The following is a 17251-nucleotide window of genomic DNA, read 5'->3' on the forward strand; positions in this document are numbered from 1 at the left end:
TGGTGCATCCAACTTGTAATAAAAATACCTTCCAGCTACCAACACACTCCTGGTACAACGATGGGAGAAGGACTTCAGTGAAATGAAAATGCTGTGTTAGCACCAGGACTACTAAGTGTAACATACATTCTTTGGTATGGGGCATTTGCTGTTATCATCTACTTCACCATATTTGCATTAGTCATTGTTTAGTTCATTGTTCATATGACCAAATCAATGAAAACGGAATGTACCGTACAATCCACATTTATTTTTTGGATCTTTGCTGTTATGCATTCTAAATCACATGGTACTGCATTTTGGTTATCCCCGAGGTGTATTTGAAAGGGAACCTGTTTGCATCCCTCAGCTTACCTGGGTGCTAGATTTTCATAAATTATTTCACTTTTGTAACTGCTTACCAATTAAACAGCATGTGACAGATGAAAAAATATGTATGAAATAATTAGTTATTTCAGTCTATCAATAGCTGTGATACATATTCGGGTACCATTTATCACTTTTAGTCTGAACAGTCAAGACAACTCAGACACAGTCTGCTTCTTTACCTCTCCTGAATTCTGCAGATAAGAACCATAACACTAATCTCAGTTTTTTTCTTTGCTGCTGTTTCATGGAACTAACATAATATGCTGATTGTTTGTCTTGTTTTGCAGCTTCCTCACAGTCACTTGCCTGAAACCCAGTTCTGGACTGTAATTGAAGATATGCTGCAAAGCTATGACTGCAAATTAGGCAACTACCGCAAGACCTTTGAAGCCACTGTGGTACCAAGTCCTGTTTCACAGGTAACACCCTTTCCTCTCTTCTATTTCATCTGTACAGTTCAGATGAGGGGGATACAAGGTAGTAAATAATGTAACAGGCTTTATCATATGGGCTGGGGTCTATGAGATCATTACAGTTTAATTTCCAACGACAATGAGCTGCATTATTTGTGTTGCTAGTTACCAGCTAATGCAGAATTTCACACGCATGAAAACCTATATCATGGATTTCTAGAAATTTGCCGACATGTGTTCTGAAGATGCATATTTTGAAGAATGTCATTTATATCACTTGCTGCCTGAAAACTGAAGCATCCTATTCAGTTATAGTTCTTTGAACACAGAGACAACAGCAGGGCTGGTTTAGTTCAAGCATTTAAGCAAGGCCAAAAGCTAGGCATAGTGCTCATCTGGGTCACTGAATCTGAACCTCATACTACATGTGGTATGTTATCAAACAACTAGTTCACCAAACTTGCAGAGAGAGAGAGACAGACAGACACACACACACACACACACACACACACACACACACACACACACACACACACACGCACACACGCGCACACATCACTCTTTTTTCAAGGCACAACATTAAAACTGAGAACTTTAAATGAAAGCAAGATGTTCTATTAAAAAGAACTTTACATGCATAGCTCTCAGCCTCCCCTCTCTAAAAATGTGTAACACTAACTCTCATAATGTGGAACAAATGGGTGAAATGTGAAACACTTGGTAACAATTTACTAACATCTTCATATAGGAAGCTTATAACTTTGTTAAAATGTGCTACTTTATAGTTCTATAAAGCTATTTTGATGAAGTAATGTGATCAAATTAAAGTGTTATGTATTTTATACAGTCTTATAGAAGAAGCCATTAATATTTGACATCCACTGAAAAAGAAATAAACGGAATGCATAAGTTTAGAAGTGGTCATCAACATGGAATATTTTGTTAAATAGCTTGTAGTACTTCAATGCAGAAATTATGTTGCACAAAATTCTACATTTTACAGAGCAATGGCAGTATGTGAAAAAACTAGTACACTAACAACAGCTTACTTTTTAACATGGAGGGTAACAGATGGAAGTTGACCTAAGCTGTCAGCCTCGTGGTGGAAGAGTTATGCCTGACCACATTAGATTTAACTACTTTCCTGTGACAAGAGGGGAAACAGTGACAGTGACATCAAGAGTTAGAAACAGACAAGATGAAGTATGTAGCTAGTACTGAGGCAGTTCATAGAGTTCTGATATGCAAAGGACACAACGTTGCCTGACATTCCAAACTCGTGCCAGACCCTGCAGCATACCACAGATATTAATGGAATGTGAGCCAGCCTGATGGTACAGGTGCAATGTGCTCATCTCTGCAGCTCATGACCAGAGCTTAGGAATAGAATTGGGCTATCGGTAATGACCATACCTCCCAACTGTTCAGATTTCCGCAGAATGTCCAGATTTTTGCCTCATATTTTGGGTCTGTTTCTCATAAAATTTGTGGTTTTCTGGATTTTTTTGGCAAATCTGTGAGGACTGAATTCACTACAAAATGACAGCTATTTGAGTTTCAGACATCATATCCTTTAGAAAATGTATAGTAACACAATACCTTTTATTTTAGCATCTTTCTAAGTTGATAAGAGCAATATTTAAAATGTGGCCCTATTTGTGGGGCTTTTTCCTGATTTTTTTGTGCAAAGAGGTTGAAAACTATTGTATGGACTGCTGAGGGAAATAGGATGAAGTGATCAACAGCCAGATGTCCTATCCTGGGAATAAGCTTAGGGAAAACCATTACCTGTGCAACCTCTGGTACACACTTGCAGCCTTGCAGCTCATCATGTGCTTTAAGGGGGAATGACAGATGTCTTGACATCAAGCCACGTTGCTCGTGTTAATTGGTCTGATGACTGGACATTGCTGCAATTGAATGGCTCATGGAATCTGGTTCATGCCTCCCTATGGGGTACTCATTCCACAACTCTATGATTTCCACAATATGGCAAATTTTTCAAGGAGTTGGGGGCCTACTGTGTAAAGGGATACATCCAAAACTATTAATAGAGCTATGGAGATACCCTGGGAGAGTGGTTTCAGTCTGTTTGGGTAGATATTGAGAGGCCAGCAGCAGATCAGGGAGGGAAATTAGCACAAAGGTTTGCAAGCTTGAGTAGTGATATTATTTCTATTAAACACGAGCTGTTTTATTTAGCAATTACTGTACTGAAATTTGTCTTTTTTGTCTTATTTAAACACAAATCAAAATGGACATATACAAAGCTTTATGTATGCTGCTATGCAGGATAAGTAACTGTCATAGATAATAGAATGGTACTCATTCATTAACAAAGTTTTGTAATATCTGTCATTTTATCAGATATTATACTATTGACTGTGAAAGGTTTATTAGATAATTTCTGCTTCGCTATGAATACAAAATAAAAAAAAAATCAGTAAGTAAAAAAATCCTTCAAGGATCCTTCCATAAACTCAGCAAACATTAGAACCCTGCATGAAAATTTCCTTACCTCATGACATTGCCCTGAAATCATCAAAATTTGCTGAGAGAGAGACATCTAAACCTGCTGAGAGAGAGAGAGAGAGAGAGAGAGAGAGAGAGAGAGACCCAAGTAGAAACTGGAGAGATACAGAGCAACAGGATTGGGTGGATACAGACTGATATATGCAGCATGTTCTAGTGAGTGTACTGGTGCTCTTTCCTTTAGAGAAAATGGAGAGGTGTGTGTGTGTGTGTGTGTGTGTGTGTGTGTGTGTGTGTGTGTGTGTGTGTGTGTGTGTGTGTGTGTGTGTGTGATGGGTGGCTGCTCTAGGGGGTCTTCAGGGGGGCTCCAATCTATTACCCTGACTAGGGTTCCACTTGACTGTGATTTATTTCTGGCTAAGAGTAGTTAAGCCATTTGGTGCTCTAGGAAAGGCTATAGAGTCTCCAACTAATGACCCTCCATCTGAGGACCAAAAAAAAGTCTTCAGCATAAATTAAGAGCTGTTATATATCTACAATTGTGGATCACTACAATTGTGGATCAGCCAGTCCATGTAGGCAACTAGGTATTATGCATTTACTTTATAGCTGTTTGCAAAACTGCCTAAAAAACACCTTTCATAAACTGCAATAAAAAGTTATAGTAATTTTCTTGCTGCAGTTCCCAATGCACAGACACTGACTAAATTACAAAGATACAGTCTTCACTGTAGAAGAGGTGTCAACACTGACTGAATGACAAGGATACAGTCATCACTGTAGAAGAGGTGTCAACACTGACTGAATGACAAGGATACAGTCATCACTGTAGAAGAGGTGCCAGCACTGACTGAATGACAAGGATACAGTCATCACTGTAGAAGAGGTGTCAACACTGACTGAATGACAAGTATACAGTCATCACTGTAGAAGAGGTGCCAACACTGACTGAATGACAAGGATACAGTCATCACTGTAGAAGAGGTGCCAGCACTGACTGAATGACAAGGATACAGTCATCACTGTAGAAGAGGTGTCAACACTGACTGAATGACAAGGATACGGTCATCACTGTAGATGAGGTGTTAACTGATCCTTGTAAACCTCGGCTGCATAAATAAATTCTAATACTGCCTGCAGCATTGCAAGACAAGGACAGATGAGCAGCTCTTACTCATTGCTAATCATACCTTCTTAGCAAATGCAATACTAAATGAGCAATATTAAAACAGCTATGACTGTAGTGATGGCTAAACATGCTGCCCTCAGTAGCAAAATTTGCCGCAAGGTGATACGTAAACTGCCAGAAGTGCATCACTTAAAATACGTATTTCCACCCCCTCCCTCAAAATAAAAGGCAGCACCCTTAAGATGTTGTGTGAGTGACTATACTATCAATTTTAGATTTTGTTCAGACCATGTCTATTACAGTTACAAATAACAGGAACCTACTCTCAGTAAACATCTCTAAAAGGCCACTGGGCAATAGTGCTACTTGACACATTATAAGTATGCAAGGGCTATCTTATCGAACAAACACAAATAAATCTTGAAGGAGCCAAGCCTGTTGCTTAGAAACTAGTAGGCATCACATTTTAGAGTAAAAGCATAAACACTTGTCAGCTACATTTAAATTATCTTGACTACACAGATAGCAAGTCGGTTTACCTGTAATAGTTTAATAGAATTGTGAGTCCTCTCATATATTTATTCATTCTTCTTCAACTACCTCATCCCCAAGACAGACAGCATACACCTGCAAATGAGATTCTTTCTACTGAAGCATCACCCGTACCGCAAATACAACTTAGTAGTTAGTACACTCTAATAAGGATCATTTGGGGGTCTCCATCAAGCAATGTGAGTCATTGCCCCATACTTTAAAACCAGTTATGCCCTCCAGACTATGTTCCTCACATACTTCTCTTAGCTGATGAGACACAGAACAGACAATAAGTGCGTTTCATAGAAAAATGATCTGCAGATATCATTTGCCTATATATTCTTATACAAAGAGGCTATCTACTCCATTAGAAATCCCCTGACTGTATCACCTTGTTCATTGCTTCCCCTTGGAAGGGTTGAATGCTATAAAAAATAAACAAAATAAAATAATTAAAAAAACAGCTATTATGAATGCAATCCCACATCACATCATGTCTTATGACATTGTAACAGAAATGGGTAGAGATAACCTAGATTCATAAAGAAAGAATAATTTTATTTTATTTTTTTATTTGTAGCTGTAACCTCTCTGTTGTGATGCTGTTGTCCTGTTTAGGCAAACCATATCTACTGACACAAATTACCTCTGATGTGCCTGCAAAATAAAAGTAATTCATTAGAGTTCCAAATTTAAATAAAATGAATGAATGAATTAATTAATTTATTTAAATAAATCAATCAATAAATAAAATAAAATATTGTATCACTCCTTACAGGAACACAAACCAAATATCTGCACATCATACCTGCAGAAGCTCATTACTGTGGTTTATCTAGTATTTGCTGCAGTGTCAAATATGGAGAGTGGGCTTACTTGAGGGAATCATAATTTATGTTTTGCACATAATCAGAGATACAAAAAGGAATGCACAGTGTGGAACTACATTAAAATGAGTAAACACAGAAGGTACAATAATCTGTTAATGTGCAGTAATAATATATTAGTGAACAAGGCTGGCCTTATGCATGGGAAAACTAGGCAACACCTAGCGTGCCGTGCTTGCAGGGTAACTCTTTATTTAGTTAGTTAGCTTTTAGAGGCAAGGTTTCTTTGCTCTAAAAGTAAATAAATAAGTAAATAAATACATAAATAAATGTATGTACTCCTAGTACATAAAAAAAAAAAAAAAAAATCTGTATCTGGGGTGGGGTGGGGGGCAGTACTCCAGTTGATTTGACATTCATGCCACATTGATTATGTTAGATTAAACATTGCAAGATCATGGGAGTAGAAATCTTCAAATATTCAAATGCAGGAGTAAAGCCACCTCAAGGAGTTTTCCATGAATCTGAAATGAGGAATGGAGGTCAAAATCAGGGCTGTTCTTTAAAATTCTTGTCAAAGATGAGAGAAACGACATGGTGTATGTGAGATAGGTGCTATGTTTAATTACACTAATGCTGCTGGTAGTGATCAACCAGGTATTTTGGGCAATATTTCTGGCTTTGTGAATTGTGTGTGCAGTTGGGATGAGGTGAATGGCGCAATGAGACAAGTGTCATTACTAATGTTTGTCATATTGATGTCTGCTGCATTAGCAGCTGTACTGGTTATATCTTGTCAAGGATGTCACAGCTGGCCACCTTGCAAAGCTTGAGAGCACCTTCCATGCATCCAAACTGTCAAGGTGCTCGAGCTGAGCTGATTAAAAGACTGTTTGGCTACTAAGCCACTAAGAGCTTTCCTGTTGCCAAAGACTTCTCTCCTCTGAGGCTTTCGAGGATCTGCAGTCAGCTTGTGCTTTCCTTTTCTGGGCAGATAAATTCCCTTTGGGGAAAAATACTCCATTTTCTTTATTTCATTGATATTTTAATACTTACTTTTTCAGGGAAGTTATTTTAAGCTAGGTGTGTTGTGTTGTACTCCACTGTCTCAAGATTGTAACATACTTTAACTGGAGCACTCATTCATTTCTGGTAGTTTAAAAGTGGTGTAAAGTAATGCCCGGAGAAGGTGACCCCATGTTTCTTCTCAAAAAGAAACAGAAAACCAAGCCCTTATCTACTCTTCCTTAATTTTCTTTGGATACAAGTAGTTTACTGGGTCTGGCTCGTGGTTTAATTCAGGCTATTAATCTTTCTTGTGAAGTGGTTTCTGGTAAAAGAAAGAGGGATTCCTGTTTTCCAGAAGAGATTAAGATTCTGAATATAAACAGGTTGATGCAGGGTTGGATACAGTTTTTTTCCCTCAGATTTCTGATTAATACTTAGAAGAGAGCTCAGTTTCTAATTCTCCTAGTGGGGGTTTCTCTTCCTCTGAAACTATTGTTAGAATGTGTCAGTATTTTCATTTGGAAAACTCGGAGATCTCAGTCTCTCAGAAAATACTGAGTTGTTACAGGAGGATTTTCTAAACCTACACCCATTCTTCCTGTTCAGTCTGCTTTAGAGGATGTGTATATTACTACCTGCAACTTTCCTGATAGTCAGCCAGCTGTCCACAAAAAGACAGATAGGATGTATAAAGTTTCTTAGTCATTTGCATTTTTATATACTTTTCCCAATTTTGACCCAGCAGCCATAGCCTTAGTTGATTCCACTGCTGTTAGGCACGTAGGTTATTCAAATCCTACTCATTCTAATAAGGATGGGAAGAATATTGATAGATATGGGAAAAAGTGTATACCTCTGCAACTTTGATTTTCAGGAGTTTGAATTGTCAGGTTCACGTTAACATTTGTACTGACTAATTGTGAAAGTATGAGCACGGTTTTATCTGCAGTTTCTTCCGGTGAGTTAAAATCTGCTTTAAATAACTTAGTTTCTTCTGTTGCACAGTTTATTGTTTACAGTGTGTGTATGACTCTGCTGATGCTTCCTCTAGGGCTATAAGTGGTACTGTTTTGAGGAGGTTTGCAAGTCAGCATTATCAGAACCTCCCAGATGATTTTAAAAATATGATTTTAAATTCGCTTTTCAGTAGAAATGTAGTGTTTGGCCCCTCTGCTGCAGAGGTGATCAAAAAGTGTGATGAAAGACACATGCTGATCCAGAGAATCTCCAAATTTTTTCAGCCCTTTTTTTCCAAATTTTACAAAAGATTTTCTATCTCCATATCCAGTTTTGGCAAAAAGCAAAATAAACAGGTAAACAGATGTTTAAGAATAAATGGCAAGGAGATTCCAGAAAGCAGTCTTGAACCTCCCAAAGCCAAGGACAGTACATCAAGTCTAAATGTCTGTTCAAGAGTCCTTGTGAATCCCTAACAACCTGGCTCCTTTTTTTGTTCCAGAAAGTCTGAATCTTCATTTTTTTCTCTTTGGCAACAGATTTAGACAAATGGGTTATGAAAACATTTTCATCAAGGTTATAGATGGCAGTGGGAGGAAATTTCTTCTTTCCAGGGAGTCAGTCCTCATCCTCCAGATCAGGCTTTGTTTCCTCTGGTTCTTCATCACAAGCTGTCCCAAGGATGGATATAACCAGTTCCACCTTCCCAGGTGAGGAAGGACTTTTATTAAAGGATGTTTCTAGTGCTAAAGAAAGACACTTCTTAGAGACCAGTCCAGAAACTTTCTTTCCTAAATCTGTTTGTAATAGTGCTTGTATTCAAAATGATGCTTCTTTGTAATTTGTTGCCTCCTCTTCCTCTTTCAAATGTCCTGGTAAGACTAGACATAAAAGATGCTTATCATCACATCCATATGCATCCAGACTTTAGGGGTTTATTAAAGTTTTGTTTGTCTGGATCACATTATCAGATGTCCTTCTACTCAATGTTGCAGTATTCTTTACATATGGGTTGTATTCCGCCCATCGACCCGACATCTGGCCTGTATACAAAAGCTTACAGCCACTGCCAGTACATGGGACATTGCACATAGGTTTTAACAATGTCAGCCATAAAAGGGATATCTGCACATACCATCCTCAGAACCTTTTCACCGCCATTCAGAAGGTTGACTCTTATGTATGGTCTGCAGTCAGATTCCTTCTGTATTGCTGCCAGCTTCAGATAAGTACCCCATTAGAGATTTATTTTATTGATACTGCCATTTGCTGTTGTTCATGTCATCCAGGAAGGGCAAGTGTAGGTATGGAAGGCAGATCCCACATAAAGATAGACACAACCTTTGTCTTTTTTGTTTGGGGCATAGCCATGATCACCGTTCCTGTTCTATTTATCATGCCTTCATGACAAAGACCTTACATAGCTGTCTTTTGGCCTTAAATATTCATCTTGAGAACCGTCTGAAATGTTTGGCTAGAGACATGATGGAGGGTGCTGCAAATCCTTCAGCTGAGCAGAGTTTAAAGAAGAAGGTGAGTAAGCCAAATCCTGAATCCCCTTCAACTGCGCTTTCCACCTCTGACATTCACCTTGATGTTGGTGAAGACCTGGTGGTACGTTTGGAGGTGGGGTCCATTCCTTTGGCGGGTACCTCTGGAGAAGCAGCCAAGAGTCCAGATCCCAGCATGTCCTAGGCTATGCAGACATCCATTTCATGCAACATGGGGGAACTGCAGCTTGTTTTGCTGGAGGAATCATGCAACGCTTCCGTTGTTCCATCTAGGGATTAACTGGACATTAGGCCTATGTCCAGCTTCTCTTTCTTGTCCCCTCTAGGAAAGACATGTTAAAAAGAAGCAAAAGACTAAACATCCAAATGTCCCTTCCACTCCTCAGTCAGATTGGGATGCTTTCTTACAAGGTCTTATTAAGGCCTTGATGGCTTTGACACCTTCCTCTTCTCTCCCTGTTCCTGCCCTCACTTCTTCTCCAGTGCAGGCTTCTGGGCCTCAGGTATTTTTTTCTGTACAGGCTTCAGAGTCTCAGTCCCTTTCCTCTGAATCTGATGATTCCTCCTCTGTTGAGGACTCCCTTGCATATTCTACACAGATTACTTCTCCTTTGGAATATGCTTCTCCCGAGGAGGAGTCTAAAGAGGGAGATTCTCCTATGGAAGAACTTTCTTCTGGGGGAACTATTAATAAGATGCAGGACTTTATCAAATGGGATTGTTACCAGATTTCTGAAGAACAAAAGAGTTATTATGATCTGCTTCAAATGGAGGTCTCTGCACTCTCTGCTGTTCCTCCTGTTCTTCCAGCTTTCCTAGATGCTTTTGCATCCTCTTCTAAAAACCCTGACTCCCAGGCACCTGCTCCTAAGAGACCTGATAAATTTTGTAAAGTTCCTGATGACTGTAAGTTTCTCTATAAATGCCCCTTAGATGACCCAGCTGTGGTTTCCATTTTCTCTGATAAATCTTCTCGCTAATCTCCTTCTGCTAAGCTTATTTCCTCTGATACGGAAAGCAAGATTCTTGAGAGACTGGGTAACTCAGTGTCTGTTATTCTAAAAGTGTATTAGTTCTGGTTTAAGCACTTGGGCTTCAGGCCAGTTATTTTACATTAAGAAGGTTCGTGGTCTGCACTCTTGTGGGAGGAGAGGCTGGACTCTGCCCTTCTGAGCTGGGAATTTCTGGTTAAAGGCTTATAGTGCCTGCATATTTGAACTGTTTCTTACTGAAATTGGTACACCTTGTTTGCTGTAGCATAGACTAGATCCAGGCCTGCTGAATCTAGCTCTGTTTGTATGCTTGTTGTTTGTTTGCTTGTTATTTCCCTGAAATGCTAATTCCACCTAAAACGTGGCTTTTCAGCTTCTGTGGATCCCTAGTGATATCTGCATTGCTTACTGTACTCATTTCCTTGTTTCACTTAAAAGAAAGTTACTGTTTGTCATTTTGCATTTAAGTTACTTGTAACACATTGCATTTAAGTTACCTGGCACTTGCTCACTAAAGGCACTTGCTCACTAAAGCAATTATATAAGTCAGCACTAAAAAATTAAAAGCACTACATTCTCACAAAGTCCTCTTGAGTACCTTGTTCCCCATTGGCCCTTTTTTTCAATTATAAAGGAATTCCCAATACTATTCTAGCATGTCCAAAGGTCAGTTGTCAATCTTCTCTCTGGTCCAGCTGGTGAATCTGGGAATTTTGAGGCAATGTTAAAACTACCTCATGTACACAGACAACCCTCTCCTCCTCCCAACAAATTCCAACACATGTGAGGGATGCATCCATATAGCCAAACTGGAGGCTAAGCTCTCTCAACTCAGTACTAGCGTAACCAGTCAGGAGGAGAAGGAAACCACACTCAGTACAATTCCAGTCTCACATAGACCTACCACGACAGCAAACCAAACACATAAACACACAAAAACATACTCGGAGGCTCTAAATAAAAATCTGCCTAAGCAGCAGAGACCTCCAAAGCAGTCACCCAAGCAACCGCTACCCCAAAACAAAACACGTGCAACACATAGCTCACAAAGCCAGTGTACCAAACAGTCACAGCCCTTAAGGCTAAACAACACACCTGATACACTTGTAATAGGTGACTCTATCGTCAGGCACACTGATGTCCCGCTCACCAGGCTGAACAAGGAGAAGGTCACGGTGAGCTGCCTGTTGGGCGCTAGGATCCGCCACATAACACAAGCACTTAGGTCACTCCAAGGCAAATACAAATATGACTCAGTCATTGTCCATGCTGGTGTGAATGACCTGAGACGTACCTCCCTGGACTACATGAAAAGAGACATAGAGGAGCTCTCTGAGCATGTGGCCCAGGCCGGTATGACCCTGACCTTGAGTAGCATCTTACCCTCACCAAGAATGATGCCACAATATGAAGACAAGATGATCAATTTCAACAATTGGCTTAAGTATTGGTGTCTTTCAAAGGGGATCCAATGCCTGTCAGCCTGGGATGACATGCTCGACAAGCCACTATGCTTTGTTAGGGATGGCTTGCACCTGTCACCCCTGGGCTTTCGGATATTGGCAAAGGCTCTTGCTACCCCCATATTGCCTTTTTTAGGCAAGGCTCAAAAGACAAACCCACCTCCATAGGTATCACAAGGAATAAGAAACTAAGAGTAATGCTACTCAATGCCAGAAGTCTAAACCTCAAGATGAACACACTTGAAACTCTCCTTAGCATGGAGAACATCGATATCTGTGCAGTAACAGAAACCTGGTTCAAGGCTCCCGAGAGCACCCCAGCACTAACAGGTTATACCTCATACCATGCTTTTTGGCCCCAAAACTTGGACCGATCCACAAAAGGAGGGGGAGTATCAATATTCGTCAAAGATACCCACACCTCCAGGTTGGTGGCACAGCACGAAGCATCAGAGACTATCCATGTGCAACTAACAGTGGGTAAAACTGCCTTCCAGTTTATAGCCTGCTACAGACCACCCTCCCTAACCCAGGAACCCCACTCGGCCTTCCTGAGAGAACACTGGAAAATATGAAGGTCTCTCCAAACACCATTATATTGGGCAACTTCAACTACCCAAACATAGACTGGGAGGATTACTCTAGCTCCAACACCCTAGCTCAAAGGTTCCTAGAATTTATAAACTCAAATGCTATGGAACAACTTGTTACCACTCCCACAAGAGGGGAAAACATACTGGACCTGATCATCACCAACATGGGGACTCTATACTCCAGACCAGAAGTGTATCCCTCACTGGTAAGATCAGAAAATAAACTAATCTCACTGGATATTCACATCCCGACACCACCCCCTGCCCAGAAAACCACAGTGAAAAACTTCTCTAAAGCAAATTTCACACTCATCAAAACCGAGGTGGAATCCTTCAAAGCCCCCAGGCCTGTGGAAAATATGGCCCAGACCGCAGAATCCTTTATAAATGCATTCTATGAACACCTTCAGGAATGCATGGATCATGTGATCCCAAATAAAACCAAGACCCAATCCTCCAAAGGCAGACGTCCTGTCTGGTGGACCCCAGCCATAAACAAACTATACAATAGAAGGAGGAAGCTACTAAATGATAGAGCAAAATTCCAAAAAGGGAAGGCATCTCTGTTCAGTATTAGCAAAAACTACTGGCACTCATAAAATCGTCTAAGGCCAGCTTCGAGAGAAAAATTTCACAGGACACTAAGGATAATCACAAGGCTTTCTTTAGTTATGTTAGGAACCTGGGTGGTAATTCCCAGATATGCTCAGAATTAGTCCAAAATGACAAAAAATACACCGAACCCACAGACATTGCCAACAGCCTAGCTGACAGGTTCAGCACAAACTTCTCCCTCCCCCCCCACCAAAAGGGAAAATATATATCCCAGCAGAGTGCTGCCCCCCTGACATCTCAGATGCTCAGGTAAGAGCCGCCCTCTCCAAAGCAAAAAACACAGCATCAATGGGACCAGACGGTGTCCCGGGCTGCATCCTACATGAACTCCAAGAAGAGCTAAACCCAAACATAAAACTACTGTTCAATCTCAGCCTTACTACAGGATATGTACCCAAAGAGTGGCATACAGCAACTGTGGTCCCTCTCCACAAAGGTGGTGCCTCAACGGATCCTGGAAACTATTGCCCCATAAGCCTGACTAGCTTGGTCTGCAAAGCTATGGAAAGGATCATCATGGACCTCATAAATAAAGATATCGGGGACCTACAGACACTGGATCCTACCCAGTTCGGCTTTGTTAAGGGCAGATCCTGCCTCTTAAACCTGGTTGATTTCTTTGAAACAGTCACCAAGGCCATTGACGAGGGGAAGGTTGTCCACACAGCCTACCTGGACCTCGCAAAAGCCTTTGATACAATACCCCACTCAGGCATTATAGATAAGCTCACCAGCTTAAATATAAATCCCTATGTCACTAGATGGGTTGCAAACTGGCTCAAGGACAGAACCCACATGGTTAGAATTGCTGGAGCCATGTCAGACTCCAAACCAGTTACAAGTGGCGTCCCACAAGGCTCAGTCCTGGGACCTCTCTTGTTCGGTATATATTTCTCGGAGGTACAGGCCAACATGGAAGGACTGTGGCTGACCAAGTTCGCAGATGACTGCAAACTGGACACCATAATCGACTCTCCAGCCGACACAAGCATCCTCCAAAAGGGCCTCATAGAAACAGACAACTGGTGCCAGAGCCATGGCCTCAAGCTAAACGCCAAAAGTGTATAGTCATCCCTTTGGCAAAAACAAAGTGCCCACAAATTACCACATAGGTGGTAATCCATTAAGTACAGAAGAAGTAATTAGGGACCTGGGGACCCAAGTTGATAGCAATCTCTCATTTGACAACCATGTGGCCAAAGTGGTTAGAAAAACATTTTATATAGCCCACCTAATCATGAAGGGATTCACATCTAGATCAGGGGAGGTCATCGTGCCTCTTTACTCATCCCTCATCAGGCCCATAATTGAGTACAATGCCCCTTTTGGGATGTACCTTACCAGACACCTGCAGCAACTGGAAAGACCCCAAAAGTACCTCACCAAGAGGATCAAAGGGCTCAAACAGATGCTATATGCTGCCCGGTTAAAGAAACTCCAGCTCTACTCAGTGGCATACCGCCTGTTCAGAGGCGATCTGTTCCTGACGTATAAAGCCATGTCCAACCCAGAATTAATGGACATGCTGCACCTCAGAAAATCCAAATCCCTTCGAGCTACACGCTCGAGAGACCTGAACCTCAACACTGAAATAAATAGGACATGCTGGAGGGACAGATTCATAACCCAGAGGCTCCCTTCACTCTGGAATAAAATCCCAGTCCAGGTTAGGCAGAGTCCCTCATTGACTCTCTTCAAGAGGAATCTTGATGAGTGGATGGGGATCGTAGGTTTACCCCGGGTATCACTTCTGTGTCACTGTTAGACAGAGGCACAGTATACTAACTTCAAAAAAGGGCATAGCAAAATTAATTTAAAATGGGTGGCGAAAGCCAAACACATTCTGGCTAGGCTTATAAATGCCCTAGGGCAGATAGCCTAGTATGAACCTATGAACCTATAAGAATGTATATGCTTCATCCACCTTAGCTATTAGAGCCATTAATTACCAGATAGACATGTCCAGATATTCTTTGGCTTTGCTTTCTCTGGCATCTCAGGCCTTGGCCCAGCTACCAGACTCAGAGGTGAGATCTCAGGTTCTTTCTTTTTTGTTTGCATCTTATTTGGTAACTAGACATTCAGTTAAGTGCAGCTGTGGTGCTGCAGAGGCATCTTCTAGGGCTGCAGCTTTTGCATCTCTCCTTAGAAGAAATTCTTGGTTGAGGCTTCAGTCTTTACATGATGACATAAAGGCCAAGTTATTTGATGCTCCTTTAGATAACTCTGCCCTTTTTAGTTCAGTTGCTGAAGAACTCTAAATCTCTGCAGGAAATTTCTCCAAGGTTTGAAAGACTTGCTTGTCTCACCAGTTCCCAAATTCCATAGGAAATTTCCTGTGAAGACATGCTTTGTTAGGAACCCTGCTCGATCTTCCTCTGCTTCTACTTCTGGTACTAGATCTAAGAAGTCTTCTAGGAGACCTCCTCAATCAAAATCTGCTGCTCCTGTTCTTCCATGTCCGCAGACCTTTCAGGCCAGATCCAGCTCTCTGTGACAACCACTCTTTTCTTACAATTCACACACCTCTTTCTCTCACTCTCTTCACCTTTCTCTTTCCTTTCCAGCCTGGGTGAAGATCACTTAGGAATCCTGGGTTCCTTCTGTTATCCAAAAAGGGTACTTTATGTCTTGGAAGACTCTCCTTCCTTTCCTGGGGATTCCTCAACCCCCTTCCTGTCAACTTCTTCTGTTCCCTCAGCTATTAGCTCAAATTCTTTATCAAGGCACCATTCCAATTGTTCTTCTAGAACAAAGATGCAAGGGGTTTTACTCCAGAATGTTTCTTTTTCCAAGAAAGGATGGTCCTTGGAGACCCATTGTAGATCTCTCCCACTTAAACACTTTGATAGAAGTGCCTTCCTTTCAAATGTTGTCACTGCAAACTCTTTTTTCCCTGACCTCTCCTTGGTCCTTCATGGCTTCTCTGGATCTCAAAGTTGCTTACCTACATATTCCCATTCACCCTCAGTACACGAAATTCTTGCATTTATCAGTGGGTTCTTTGCACTTAAAGTTTTCTGCCTTATCTTTTGGTCTTTCCACTGCCCCACGGGTATTCACAAAATGCCTGTCTCCAGTCATTGCCCACCTGAGGGTCCAAGGAGTTCAAGTTTACCCCTATTTAGACAACCTTTTTTTTCTGGCCAACAATTTGTATCAATTAAAACAAAACCTTGCACAAGCTATTTGTTTTCTTCAAGGATTAGGGTTTACAATAAATTTCCAAAAAAATCTAGTCTGACTCCATCTCAGGATCTCATTTTCTTAGGGTGCAGGTTCAGGACAGATCTGATGCTGGTTTACCTCCATACAGACAAGGTTCTCTCTCTTATAACCTTCATGGAGAGCCTTCTGCCTCTTCCTTCTATTTCAGCTAGGGAATTTTTGAAACCTCTCGGATTCTTGGCCTCCATGATTCCCATGCTGCCTTTTGCAAAGCTACATATGAGGAAATTTCAGTGGTTTTGAAATACAACATGGTCTCAGCATGCTCATCCTTTAGACGTCTTGGTCCCTTTCCTCCCTTGCCTGAAAACAGAGCTCCATTGGTGGATTCAGCAGCTCTCTCAGAATCCAGGTCTTCCTTTTCTTCCACCCCAACCTTCACAACAGCTTTTCACAGACACCTCAGACATAGGTTGGTGAGCAGCCTTTGCTTCCAGGTAGGTTCAGTGTCTTTGGTCCCCTTCTCAGCAGAGAGAGCACATCAACATCAGAGAGATGAGGGTTCTGATTCTGGCCTTGAAAACTTTTCATCCTCTTTTCTTACCAGGTCCTCTGAACATTTTTACAGACAATACCACTGTCCTCTGGTACATAAACAAGCAAGGGGGCACCAAATCATACCTTCTTTGCCAGTTAGCCCTCAAGGCATGGGAATTGGTAATTCAATACAAAGTTAAACTCCAAGCTGTGTACCTACCCTGAGCTTAAAACTCAGTGGTGGACTCATTAAGCAGATCCATGACACAATCCCATGAGTGGATTCTCCACAGGGATGTGTTTCCTGTACTAGTTCACTGATGGGGTACTCCATATCTGGATCTGTTCACTTCCCCTCTAAACAGACAAATTCCTCTCTTTTGTGCCAGGGTTCCTCACCATCTGGCTTGGAAGGTGGAAGCCCTCCCTTTCTCATGGAAGGGGATGCTTCTTTATGCATTCCCCCCCCCTTTCTTTTCATTCAAAACATCCTGCTGAAAATTCAGCAGGACAAACCAAAAACCACTCTACAGTGGGGAAAAGGACATATACCTTTGACTTGCCTTAGAGTACTACTTGTCAGAGAAATGAGTTTTAGCTGAAATTAACTTTTGGTGAAATGAACTTTAGGTGATTTGGTGTCAGTGAAATGGATGTCAGTGA

General features: G+C 41.2%; 1 protein-coding gene across 2 annotated transcripts in view; it reads left to right on the forward strand.

Annotated features, from left to right (window-relative positions):
• Positions 1-17251, forward strand: part of ARHGEF37 (Rho guanine nucleotide exchange factor 37) — a 1079989-nt gene that overhangs the window by 933506 nt on the left and 129232 nt on the right. For both annotated transcript variants that reach the window (XM_044067741.1, XM_044067740.1), the window contains exon 13: positions 657-788. In XM_044067741.1, coding sequence (XP_043923676.1) covers positions 657-788 — 132 coding nt within the window. The remainder of the gene's footprint in view (positions 1-656; positions 789-17251) is intronic.

Source organism: Protopterus annectens, chromosome 3.part1 (assembly GCF_019279795.1).
Source record: "Protopterus annectens isolate FY-2018-M chromosome 3.part1, PAN1.0, whole genome shotgun sequence".
In the NCBI taxonomy this organism is placed as follows: Eukaryota; Metazoa; Chordata; order Ceratodontiformes; family Protopteridae; genus Protopterus; species Protopterus annectens.